Raw genomic sequence first — 13,311 nt, forward strand, 5'->3', positions numbered from 1 at the left:
AAGCAATACCCCGGCCGGCTCGGTTCTGCGGCGGCCGCACTCCGGGAGACTTCCGGTAGCGGGGCGAGTGCGGGGTCTTGGCGAACGGGCTTCCGAAGCGGCGGCGGCGCGATGACCACGCTACGGGCCTTCACCTGCGACGACCTGTTCCGCTTCAACAACATGTGAGTGACACGCGCCTAGGGCCAGCCGCTCGTGGTCGGGCCCCGCCACCTCCGGCCCCGCCACCTCCAGCCCCGCCAGCTCCGGCCCCAGCCGCACCCTCCCGGCCGGACCCCAAGCCCGGGCAGGGACCCGCGAGAACCACCCCCGCCGGCCGACGTGGGCGCCTCCCTGGGGCCACAGGGTCCAGGGACAGGTGGGCCTGGAGTCGACGCACGCCGGCCTTGGCGACCTTGGCCAAGGTGCTCAAACTTTGTCTCTGGACCCTGCTAGCTCGCGGGTGATGGGGCTGGGCGCGGCCTCGAGCCCACGACCTGGGCTCCTCGCCCTGCCCCACTGCTTGCTGGCTCGTGACCGGGCCGCACCTCTTCTGGGCAGTGGGCACTGCCGAAGGCCCGGTCGCAGAGGGGGCTTGCGAGGATCGGAAGCTGGTCAGCAGCTGTTGGGATGTGTACATAGTGAAGCCCACCTGGTGGCCGTGGTTAAATTGTATCTAAATGAAATAACACTGTGTCCCCGGCAGCGGATGCTGTCTCAGTCATGGTTAGTGTTTGCAAGTTTAGTTACTGTAGCTGCGCACCCCGGTGTAGACACTTTTCCTCTGTGAGAAGTCAGGGCACATCTTAGGGGAGGCTTGCTGTGCCCAGAGCCCTGGATGCAGTCTCTTTGGATTCGAGTTAAGGTCAGACCTCTGATTTGCGGGTACCTTTTTTTTTTTTTTTTTTAAGAAAATGTTTTATTATGAAGATTCCCACACATTTAGAAAAGTTGGAGGAATTTCACCTTGTGCTTTTATAGACACTTTTCCTGGATTCTGCAGTTAACATTTTGCTACACTGATATCTCTCCTGCCTATCAATGAGTCCTAGATACACTTTAAAAAACAACAGGGCGGTATGTGAAAACTAAGGACCAAATGGTTCTGATTCAAGTGTCGGGAAGATAGAAAGAACTGTGGGATGAGATGGCTGGGAACATTTCAAAGAGAGGGTGAGCCTTGAAGGATGGGTGACACATTGGTAAGTGAGGAAGAAGGAAGTTCCAGAGAAGGAGTGGGGCATGAAAGTGGGGACACTTGAAGTGCGGTTAGACAACTGGGGTCAGTGCGAATCTAGTGGCTTTCTGTCCCTGAGCAGTCAGGGAGAAATGGGTGAAACAGGAGGGGTTTCGACTTGATCCTGTGACAAGAATTTTCTGTTGGGCCAGTCTGGTTTAAGCTTCATAGCTGCGGTGACTTGTGTTGAACTCATTGTTCCCTGCACTGTTCTGAGTGCCCACATAATAATCCAGTTAATCCTCACGATTCTTTGAGGTGCTGTCACCCCCATTTTGTGTATGAGTAAACCAAGGCATGGCAAGCACAAGTGAATTGGCCCAGGTGGGGATGAGTAAAGCAAGGAATTTCATCCAAGGAGATTGGTTCTGGAGCAGTGGTTCTAAAAGATGTGGTCCCTGATCACAGGGACCATGTTAGAAACGCACATTCCGTTTGCGATCCACTGGTCTGGAGTGGGTCTTAACCCACCTGGAGCCTCTGGAGAGGCTCAACCCTCTTTGAAATGTTCCCAACCATCTCATCCCATAGTCCTTTCTATCCTCCTGACACTTGAATTGGAACCACTTGGTTCTTAGTTTTCACATACTGCCCTATTGTTTTTAAAAATGAATCTAGGATTGATAGATGGGCAGAGAGAGATGATGAAGCCAGTGTAGCAAAATGTTCACTGTGGATTCTAGGTGATGGATTCAAATTCTTAACCACTGAGCTCTGTGGGCTGTCATGTGATGAGAGCAGGTAAACTGGGCAGGTAAGCCATTCAGGAGGCCTTGGCAGTGGCCCAGAGATGATGACTTGGCAGAGGCTTCAGTTTGGGAGGTGCAGCATGGGAGGTGACAGGATGCCTCGAAGCTTCAAGAAAAGTTAAGCCTTATGGGGAATCAGTTTTACCTAAAGATCTAGGAAAGGACAACAGTTTTACATGGAAATGAATAGAAAGAAAATAACACAGGAACACTTACAAGAAAATATTAGATTTCAGAGAATCATGTGGCCTCTTCAGAATGTGCCAGTAGGGGAGCTCCATTTATTCCCCATTTTCTTTTATTTTTTGAGACAAGGTCTCACTCTGTCACCCAGATGGGAGTGCAGTGGCACAATCATAGGTCGCTTTAGTCTCAAGCTCCCAGGCCCAGGCAATCCTCCTGCCTCAGCCTCCCGAGTAGTTGGGACTACAGGGGTGTGCTGCCACACCCCACTAATTTTTAAAATTTTTTTTGTAGAGACAGGGTCTTGTTTTATTGCCCAGGCTGGTCTGGAACTCCCAGGCTCAAGTGATTCTCCCACTTTATCCTCCCAAAGTGCTGGGATTACAGGTGTGAGCCACCACACCTGGTTCCCCATTTTTTCTATTTACTTGCCTCTTTGATTAGGGCATTTTGGTAGAAAACTCTGAGAATGACTCAGATTAGATGTTGCAGTCGGAATCGAAAGAATCTGTGGATGTAGAACACTGCAATTAATTTAACACATATTTTATTCTTAGAAAAATATTTGAGTGCCTACTGTGTACCAGTTCTAGAGACACAGCAATGAACAAGACATAACCAAAAAGATGTCTTTATAGAATGTACATTTTCCCCCTCTAAACACCTTAATGTATCATAAAGTAGCTCTGACTTCATAGAACACCTGAAACAATTTTAGGGACTCCCTCAAATCCTGACCCACACCTTGGGCATCACTGCTCTAACACAGTGTGGGGAGTCATGTGGAGCTTAGTGTTCAGTTACACAGGAAAATAGAAGCAGGGAAGGAAAGCTGGAAGCGAGTGGGGATTCAGCTTTAGTTTGGGGGTTCAGGGAGAGTGCCCTTGAAGAAAGACCTGGGGAAGTTAGGAATGAGTTACATGAATACTAGGGGGCAGGGGAGCTTCCAAATAGAGGGAACAGTAAATGAAGACACCCCTGTTTCAAATAGGAGGCAGGCCATGTGGCTGGAACAGAGTGAGTGTGGGAGGGTAAGGGGACAATAGCAGAGAGTCAGAAGGGCAGGACTTGGAGAGGCCATCATAAGACCTGAGCTTCTCTGCCAAGGGCACCAAGAAACCCAGGTGGAGGGGCTAGGAAGGCATCTGGGCATGGGCATCTCAAGATTAGGTCTGGGCTAAAGATGGAAATGTGGGGGTCAACACAAGTGTAGAAAAAAAGGCTAAGAGGCTGTAAGATGGCGCCGTAGGGCATCAAGTGTTCAAGTAAAGGAGACCACGTGGCTCAGTGAGGTGAGAGGAAAACCCCATGGTCTCAGAAGCTGAGTGAAGACAGCGTTTCAGGCTGTCCCAGCAGTGGGAAGCTGTTCAAGAGCAGCTGATGGCTCAGTGCACATCATATTTATATGTTTCTTCCAGGAAAGAGAAATTGAAGATGCAGATGCAGGAGGGAAGGAATTGCAGGAGGAGGGTCCCGAGTACTGAGGGGGTCTCTCGCCAGCACTCCGTGCCTGGTGACAGGAAAGCAAGTAGCATATGGGTGCAGATGCCTGTATGTGTGGGTTCGGTGGGGGGACTTTGGTGAAGCCTTCTTCTTCCCGTTATCTTTTCCTTGTGATAGAATAGGAAGCCCCTGAGATGGTGGGGCTGGAGGTGGGGGTGCGGGTGGGCAGACAAGAGGACATAAAGCAGTTGTTGAGAAGTGTGGGAGTGACTCCCTGCACTGTATTAGAGCAGTGATTCTCAAGGTGTGGGCCAGGGTTTGGGGGTCCCCAAGATTGTTTCAGATATTCTGTGAGGTCAGAGCTATCTTCATGATGTATTAAGAAGGTTTTTTGCCTTTTCCACTGTCATTCCCTCACAAGTACACTGGAGCTTCCCAAGGTGTGATCTTTCAGCAGCAAGCATAACAAATGCTTGAGAATCCGGTTGTCTTTTAAGCAAGACATTGCAGAATTGTTAAAACAATGCCATTGTTGTCACTGGATTTTGTTTTTTGTTTTTGGAAGTATAGTGATTTTTTGGTAAAGTTATTTGTGTTAACATGTAATTGATTTATTTTTGAGTGAATATTAAACATTTTTAAATATCAGTAGATATTACCCATATAAACAAAAGTTCTTTGGGGTCCTCAGTAACTTTTTAGTGTTAAGGAGTTCTGAAACCAAAAAGTTTAGGAACTGCTAGACTACAGAATATGATATGACTAGCATCGCTATGGGTCTCAAAGGAGAATTTGACTAGAAATTGGAGGAGAACAATTGAAAAGTAGCTGGTTTTGAGCCTGACAAAATAATAGCTCCACTGATTGAATAGGGAAGTGAGGGGACGGAGGAGATGGGTTTTCAGAATGCAGATTCGGGAATGGTGTGCTGGGATGTGCTGGTTGAAGCGCCCACAGCAGCAGAGCCAGGTTGGGAGGCATCCACCAAGAACACGTGATTGAACACATAGGAATGGGGATGGTGGGGACAGGGAGGTGGGAGTGTAGGAGTGGGGAGCAAAAACCGAGTGGTGGGAGTGACCACATTTACAAGGTAGAATAAAGGAGCAATTGTCAGGGAAGACCCAGACACAGGCAGGGAGGATCCATGGGGTTAGATGCTGCAGTGGGCGAGTTTGACTTTCCGTCTCTGCGAGCTACATCCCTAGTTGATCCCCAGTTCCATTAGCAATTTATTGCCACTTAGAAAAGGCGAGATGTAGATTTATTAACTTTAATTTTAAAGAAGCAAGTAGCAGTTAAATGAAAAAATGTATAAACACCCTAATAGTTGCTGTGACAGCCTATTATGGCTATTAGGTAGATTAAATCATCTTCCTCAGCCCTAAAGTTGGCCTTAAAATTGTTGATGAAACATGTTTTGTTTTCCTTGTGGCATTATTATTGTTAGCTTTAGCAAGCTTATTTCAACTGGTTATTGTAAACGCTGCTTACTATTGACATTTCTCTTGTTTCTTTCAGTAACTTGGATCCGCTTACAGAAACTGTATCCTTTTTTACAAAAAAAAAAAAAGTTGAATGAAGATTTACTGAGAATAAAGAAAATAGAGAAATGAAAGGAAAACACAGAGGAGTACTGAAAAATTTAAAAACTTGTAGGTCAGGAAACTTCATAAGCAACACTGAAAGCAATTTTTAAAAATGACACTGAGAACAAGAGTTGTCTTAGATCTGCTGACAAACTGTTAATATCGTAGAAATTTGTAACATCATAGCTCCCCTGCCAACCTTGCCCCTCAGGAGTCAGCATGGCTGTATTCACCAGAAAGCACAGTGACTTCAGCAAGTCAAGACTGCTTTATCTGTCTAGTGTGAACAAAGTCTGGAGATAAGCAGTCCCAGGCAGGTGATGCTTCCATGAAGACACCAGCAGGCAGGCTCTCTGCAGGTTAAGCACTCTACAGAGTGGCCGTAATCTTGTTCCAGATGCTGCCAGAGCAGACAGCATCACAGCAATGTTTCCGGCAGCAGAATCAACAGAGGGGGAGGTGAGGGTGTTCTTCCCTTTTAAGAGTACCTTTGGGCCTGGAATCCTAGCACTTTGGGAGGCCAAGGCAGGCAGATCACGAGGTCAGGCGTGCAAGACCAGCCTGGCCAACATGGTGAAACCCCGTCTGTCTCTAATAAAAATAAAATAATTAGCCAGGCATGGTGGTGCACTCCGTAATCCCAGCTACTCAGGAGGCCGAGGCAGGAGAATTGCTTGAACCAGGACCCGGGAGGCGGAGGTTGCAGTGACCGGAGATCACGCCACTGTACTCCAGCCTGGGCTACAGAGCGAGACTCCGTCTCAAAAAAAAAAGAGTACCTTTGGGAAATGCCGCACAGCCCTGCTCTGTCTCATTGACCAGCACCTGTTTCATGTTCCACCTGTCTACCGAATCCTATCTAGAGTCCAGAAATGTGCCCCGCTTTATAAATTGGGACTTGTTACTAAAGTGAATAAAGGATTTGAGGTAACAATGAGCAGTGTCTATTATTGTCCTAAAGGAAAAATGGGGCAAAGATGTGAAGATAGGATACTCTGGTTATGCTGTTGTAACAGATAACCCCACATCTCTAGTGGCTTGCAACACAAAGTTCGGATTCTGGGTTATGCTCCATGTCTACTGTAGGTGGGTAGGAGGGTTCTGCTAACTGGTAATTTATCAAAAGAGGGCATATAGGAGCTTATTGAAGGTGTTAGGAGTTCAGTCTCATCAGTCAAAAGACATGTAAACTAAAATCAAAATGAGATGCCATATTTTAGGTATCAGCCAAGATTTAAAAAAATGATACACCTCATTGCTGATGGTGAGGTGAGAGGAACATTCTCATAAATTGCTAGTGACAATGTAAATTGCTATTATCTTTCCGGAAGGCACTTTGGAAATAGTAATTCCATTTCCTGAAAGCCGAAAATAAGAAGAAATAGAGGAGTTTGTCAGTGGTTGACAAAAGGCCCATAGGCCAAATGTGGCCCACTGCCTGTTTTGTAAATAAAATGTTATTGGGACACCATGCTCATTAATTTATATATTTTTTCTGTGGCTTTTGCAGTTTGAGTAGTTCCAGCAGGGACTGTGTGGCCCACAAAGCCTAGGATGTTTACTATTTGGCCTTTTACAGAAAAAGTTTGCTAACCCCTGAGTTATACCATTACAAAAATTATTTATTGCAGGAGAGTTACTAAGCATTTGGAGTAAGATTCACACACAACAATCAGGAGATGGTTAAGTAAATTAAACTGTACTGAAGAAGGATTTCAGACATTTTTTTGGGAAACTGGAAATGACCCAGGTGTCCATTGTCAGGATACAGGCTATTTAAGGTGTCTCTTCACATAAGGAAATACTATACAGCAGTAAAAATTACTTACAGGTACAGGCAGCAGCAGTACTACATATCAGAAACAAAACTGAATGGGAAAAGCAAAAAATCTCCACAGTGTTCATCTGGACTTTTAAAATTATGACTAATGATATCACCACTTAAAAAAAAAGATTTTTGAAGAATTTTGAATGACAAAAATTGGGAAGAACTTTAGGATGCAAATCGGTTTATATGGTGTGCTTCCAGTGACATTTAAAATGTACAATGAAAGTCCCATAATCCAGGTGAGCCTATATTTGAAAGTAACCTGTTGGGTCCTAGAGGTCGATGGGAGGGAGGGGTGTCTGGGACTCCTCCGTTAGCCACAGGAGAGATGGTTGTGGTGTATGTCAGGCTGGCTGGCAGGAAGACTGGCTGGCCTGCCATGTTAAGGGTTGTATTTGAGGGGTATTCAAAATAATGGTGGTCCTTCACAGGAGATTTTGAAGAATTTCACACTGAACATGTTTTCCAGGAACTTAAAAAATATATTTATGTATGATTGATGGTGTCCTCTGATAAATTGCATCAGAGAGTTTATACTAACAAGAAATATATTTTCATCCATTAAAGTACAGAGTGAAAAGAAGAGAAATGTAGGAATGATTACATGTCAGTAGGGACATCCCAAGGTTGAAGAGTTAAGTCATGAGCAAATTACTCAGGCATTTACTGTTAACATAGTTGATTCCTTAAGTCAGCTTTTATCTGCATTAGTAGAAATGCAGGATTTGAATCAGTGGAGAGGAAAAACTGGGTAATTAAGTTGGCTCTGGAAGGACTTAGGTTGTAAAGTGATTTTCACAGTCTCATAGCTGAAGTCAAAGTAGGTACTAGCCATTAGTTTTTCAGTGCAATTATGCAAGCATGAATGTATTGAGCATCTACTGTGTACCAGGCACCAGGGATAGAGGGAACATGACATTCATAGACTAAGAGGAGGCAGACCGCTAACAAATAGTATCAGGTGATAAATGGCGAGACTTAGATATGGTATGGTCAGTAGGGAAGTAGACTGTAGAACTTTGGGGTCCTGATTCTCTGCTTTCTATTAGACAGTGCTATCACCATTCCACACTTGAGGCTGTATGTCCAGGCAATTTTGTTAAAAATCAGTGATAACCTAAATGTTTCATGTAATGGTATGTATGATTATAGGACTCACACAGAGCTGGGGATAAAGTAACTATACTTTTTAAAGGAAACTTTTTTTACAATATCCCTTAATGAAGAACTTTTTACTGTCCATTACTTTTCACACTCCTTAACAGGACTCTAGTATGGGATTCCTTTCTACCTACAGTACCTCGCCCACTGGCCAGAGTATTTCATAGTTGCAGAGGCACCTGGTGGAGAATTAATGGGTTATAGTAAGTATAATACCACTAATATTTTGTGGAGTAGGTAAAGAGTTTAATACAGATTTCAACCAATTGCTTTAGACTGCAGAATCGGAATATAATCATGATGCTTGTAATTTTATTTCCTCTTCAACAATTCAACAACTTACTGATCTCCTCTCTGTTTTGGGCATTGTGCTAGGCCCAGGTGATAACGGCAGTGAACCAGACAGACATGGTCTTAGTCTTCTTAAATCTTTCATTCTAAAGAAGAAAAAAATATTTCATTCTAAGGCCAGGTGCAGTGGCTCACGCCTGTAATCCCAGCACTTTGGAAGGCCGAGGTAGGCGGATCCTTTGAGGTCAGGAGTTCGAGATCGGCCTGACCAAATGGTGAAAGCCCACCTCTACTAAAAATACAAAAAATTAGCTGGGCGTGGTGTCACACGCTTGTAATCCCAGCTACTCAGGAGGCTGAGGCAGGAGAATCACTTGAACCGCGGAGGCAGAGCTTGCAGTGAGCTGAGATCATGCCACTGCACTCCAGCCTAGGTGACACAGCGAGACTCCGTCTCTAAAAAAAATCTTTCTATACTTTTGTTAAAATTCTACATGGTTTATTTAGTATATAATGCAGGCATCATAGCATCCTCATTGAGTTAGCATTACTAACAAAACCTTTAGCTCTGAACTATATATGTACATCCACATGTACCCACATATATCCACAACTATATGAAATGTAGCTATTTGAAAAAATACATACTCTGGTTCTTTTTTCAAAATTAGTTGTGTTTTTAAGTATATCATTCTTTTTTGTTCTAATTCTGATTTTAGAACTACATATAGTATTACATTTACAAGTGAATTTCAAATAAAAGCACTGTTAGCTGGATGACCTCAGGTGGTACTTAAAAACTTCGTTATCAGTTTCCTTTGTAATAAAAATGTACCGAACAGTAATTGTATATTTATGTGTAAATCAGTGTCTAGTTACTGAATGTGATTTTTTTTTGTTGTTGGCAGTTATGGGTAAAGCAGAAGGCTCAGTAGCCAGGGAAGAATGGCACGGGCACGTCACAGCTCTGTCTGTTGCCCCAGAATTTCGACGCCTTGGTTTGGCTGCTAAACTTATGGAGTTACTAGAGGAAATTTCAGAAAGGTGAGATTCGGTTTTTCAAATACACTTAGGGATTTGTGGACCCCTAACCATTTTTTTCCCCTTCAGGCTGAATAACTGTCATGCTTTACAGTTTATAGGAATTTCATGTTCCTCCATCTCCAATAGTCCTTACAACAATTCTGTCACATAGTCAAAGTGATAATTGTTTCTATTTTGCCATTGAGGAAATTAAGGCAAAGTATTGCAGTGACCCGCTGTAGGCCTATAAGCCGAGGAATTGGTGGAATCAGTTCCAAAGGCTAGCTCTCGAGGTTTCTCTTAGTGTTCCTGCCACTGTGGCACACACTCCTAATATCTGTTAACATTGCCTTGGCATCTGAATAAATTTTTAACAGTGCTTCTTGGCCAAAAGAAAACAGTTCAGTCTTAAGCAGTTATATTCTAACTGTTTAATAAGTATTTATAGCCTAACAACTAATAGCCATTTAGAAAAAAATAAATAAATTGAAAGAAGAAATATTTTTATTTCATTCTTAAATAACTATGGCTAGCTACTAATGAGATGTGTACACCTGTTGGACATTAATTAGATGACTTGACACAACCACCTGCATTCCTGTTTCCCATTGGTTTTCTTTTTCTTTTTCTTTTTTTTTTTGAGATGGAGTCTTGCTCTGTCGCCCAGGCTGGAGTGCAGTGGCACAATCTTGGCTCACTGCAAGCTCCGCCTCCCGGGTTCATGCCATTCTCCTGCCTCAGCCTCCTGAGTAGCTGGGACTATAGGCGCTCACCACTATGCCCGGCTAATTTTTTGTATTCTTAGAGACGGGGTTTCACTGCGTTAGCCAGGATGGTCTCAATCTCCTGACCTCGTAATCCGCCCGCCTCGGCCTCCTAAAGTGTTGGGATTACAGGCGTGAGCCACCGTGCCCGGCCCTAATATTTTTTTTAATCACAGCAACTGCCAGAAACTCAGCTTCATAGAAATACTATGTAATTAAGAGGAATGTAGCATGATCTAATGTTGAACTTGTGAACTACTTCAAACTAGTTTCCCAATATCTGACATGTAAGGTTTTGCTGTTTTTTCTGAACATTCGAAATATCCTTTGGTGGCTGTATGAGTTTGGGACACTTTAGGGCACCTCAGTGCACAGTTTGCGAACTGCTAGCATGGCATCCTTTTTTTTTTTTTTTAAGAGATGTGTTGTATATATCAAACCTCTTCATTATCATGTAATACAGTAAATAGAAGAGAAAGCCCCTCCTCGTATCTTCATTCTAGAAGAGATATGTTTGTATAAGCTTGACCTGTTGTCAAGCTGCCATTTCTTTCTCCACTGTAATTTCCTAAAAGTGTGGTAGGAAAGAGAATAGTTGCTGAGAAGGGTTCTTGAGCTTAGTTTCCACTTAATTATTAGATTTAATAAAGGCAAGTTTTAAAGAAGTAACTGTGGCCTGACAAAGGCTTCAAGCCAAATGAGAGGCAAAAGGAGCTCAAACTCATTCAGAGAAGAGAAGAAATTGTGTTAGCTGAAAAAGAAGAGTGCTAATCTTTAAGGTTTTTTTTAAAGTTCTCCCTAGACCAAACAAAGAAGGGAAGAAAATTTTTAGCATGATTATAGTTTACACACTTTTATTAATGGCATTATGTTGAAAAAAAAGTATTTGGCATTATTGTATAGTGAACAGCGAGTTAGAAAGTGGGTTGTTCAATGAGAACACATGGACACAGGGAGGGGAACATCACACACCGAGGCTTGTCGGGGGCAGGGGTCTAAGGGAGGGATAGAATTAGGATAAATACCTAATGATGTAGATGACGAGTTGATGGGTGCAGCAAACCACCATGGCATGTGTATACCTATGTAACAAACCTGCACATTCTGCACATGTATCTAGAACTTAAAGTATAATAAAAAAGAAAGTGGGTTGTAACTAGCTATGACCTTCCACATATAATTTAAGGTACTTATATGACAGATTCTCTCTCTGAGTAGAAAACCACTAAGCTCTCTTCCCTTCCAGTTTCTAAGCCTTCGTTATTTGAGACTAGTTGCTAAGATTTAAGTAATCTTTATTTGTAGGAGTATGTATACATATATACATACATTATATATATACACATGCTTGTATACATTATATGCTTGTATACATGTATACATAGTGTATACAATGTATACATTAAAAATAGAAACCAAACAAGTAGAGAAGAAGAAAAACTGAATGATAGAAATCAACCCCAAAGAAGAGAAAAAGGAAACTAAACCGGCAAAACAAAATGCATGAAATAAAATGGTAGCCAAGATTCCAAACACTGTCAGTAATTACAACAGTAAATGTTAATGGCCTTAGGACTTTATTTATTATTATTTTTTGAGAGGGGTCTCGCTCTGTTGCTCAGGCTGGAGTGCAGTGGCATGATGTCGGCTCACTGCAACCTCTGCCTCCCAGGCTCAAATAATTTTCCTGCCTTACCCTCCGAGTAGCTGGGATTACAGGCACCCACCACCATGCCCTGCTGGCTATGATGACTTTATTTAAAAGACAAAGGCTGTCTGTATTGTTTACAGGAAATATGTGTAAAATATATTAAAATATTTTTAATACAGAAAGATTGAAAGTAAATTTTTAAATTACCTTGCAAATTCTAACCAAAAGAAAGTTAGAATACTTATTAATAGTAGTTATAGTCGAATAATTATTACTAGTGTAAAAAAGGGTCACTGCATATTGATAAAATATTTCATCAAGGAAGTAACAAGACTGGGAGTGGTGGCTCATGACTGTAATCCCAGCACTTTGGGAGGCCAAGACAGGTGATCACTTGAAGTCAGGAGTTCCAGACCAGTCTGGCCAACATGGTGAAATCCTGTCTCGACTGAAAATACAAAAATTAGCCAGGTGTTGTGGCACGTGACTGTAATCCCAGCTACTTGGGAGGCTGAGGCCAGAGAATTGCTTGAACCTGGGAGGCAAAGGTTACCGTGAGCCAAGATCACGCCATCACACTCTAGCCTGTGCAACGAGCGAGACTCCATCTCAAACAAACAGAAAAAATAGCAGTTTAAAATGGTATATACCCAGTGACATCATTTCAAAGTAAAAATGCACAAATTGACAAAACTACAAGGAGAAATAGACAAATAATTATAATGTGAGATGTAGACATGCTTTTTTCTAACTGATAGAACAATGAGATAGAAATTTGTCAAGCCTATAGAAAAAGAATCAGCAATTTTCTTCTGGGTCAGATAGTAAATATTCAGGCATTACAGGCCACCTAAAGTCTTGGTTACATAGTGTTTTGTTTGTTTGTTTTTTAACAACCATTGCAAAAACCATTCTTAGCTTGAAGGCAGTAGCAAAATAGGTTGTGAGCCAACCCCTGCCCTAAAGAATTTCAATCAGTAGGCCAAAATCTTTTCACGAAGCAAGCTGTGGCTTCTCTGGCCAATTTTACCAAACATTTAAGAAATAACAACTGAAAGGTCACTTTTACACAAACTATTTTGCACAAGCTAAAAAAGGGAACATTCCTCAACTTATTTTTTAAGGCCAGGATAACTCGGATAACAATACTTGACAAAATATGGGAAAGGAAAATTTAAGGAAGATCTCACTCAGATGCAAAATCCCGGGAAAATAATTAGCAAAATGGATTTGGCACTACATAAATAGGATGACACATCAGAAACAAGGTGGTTTCAACTTTACACTAAAGGAGAACACTGGTTATTTTAGAAAGTGCAGCAAACTTGATAAAATCCAATATTCCTTCCTGATAAAAACTGTTAGCAAACTAGGAAATAGAAAGGGGGAACTTCCTTAACCTGAAAAATATCT

The 13,311-nt window shown here is 42.5% G+C and overlaps 1 protein-coding gene across 1 annotated transcript in view; it reads left to right on the forward strand.

The window, feature by feature from the left end:
• NAA20 (N-alpha-acetyltransferase 20, NatB catalytic subunit) overlaps positions 1–13,311 on the forward strand; it is a 16,487-nt gene continuing 3,176 nt past the window's right edge. The window contains exons 1-4 of the mRNA XM_007961351.3: positions 1–164; positions 5,113–5,137; positions 8,282–8,372; positions 9,369–9,504. Coding sequence (XP_007959542.1) covers positions 112–164; positions 5,113–5,137; positions 8,282–8,372; positions 9,369–9,504 — 305 coding nt within the window. The 5' untranslated portion in view covers positions 1–111. The remainder of the gene's footprint in view (positions 165–5,112; positions 5,138–8,281; positions 8,373–9,368; positions 9,505–13,311) is intronic.

Source organism: Chlorocebus sabaeus, chromosome 2 (assembly GCF_047675955.1).
Source record: "Chlorocebus sabaeus isolate Y175 chromosome 2, mChlSab1.0.hap1, whole genome shotgun sequence".
NCBI classification, from domain to species: Eukaryota; Metazoa; Chordata; class Mammalia; order Primates; family Cercopithecidae; genus Chlorocebus; species Chlorocebus sabaeus.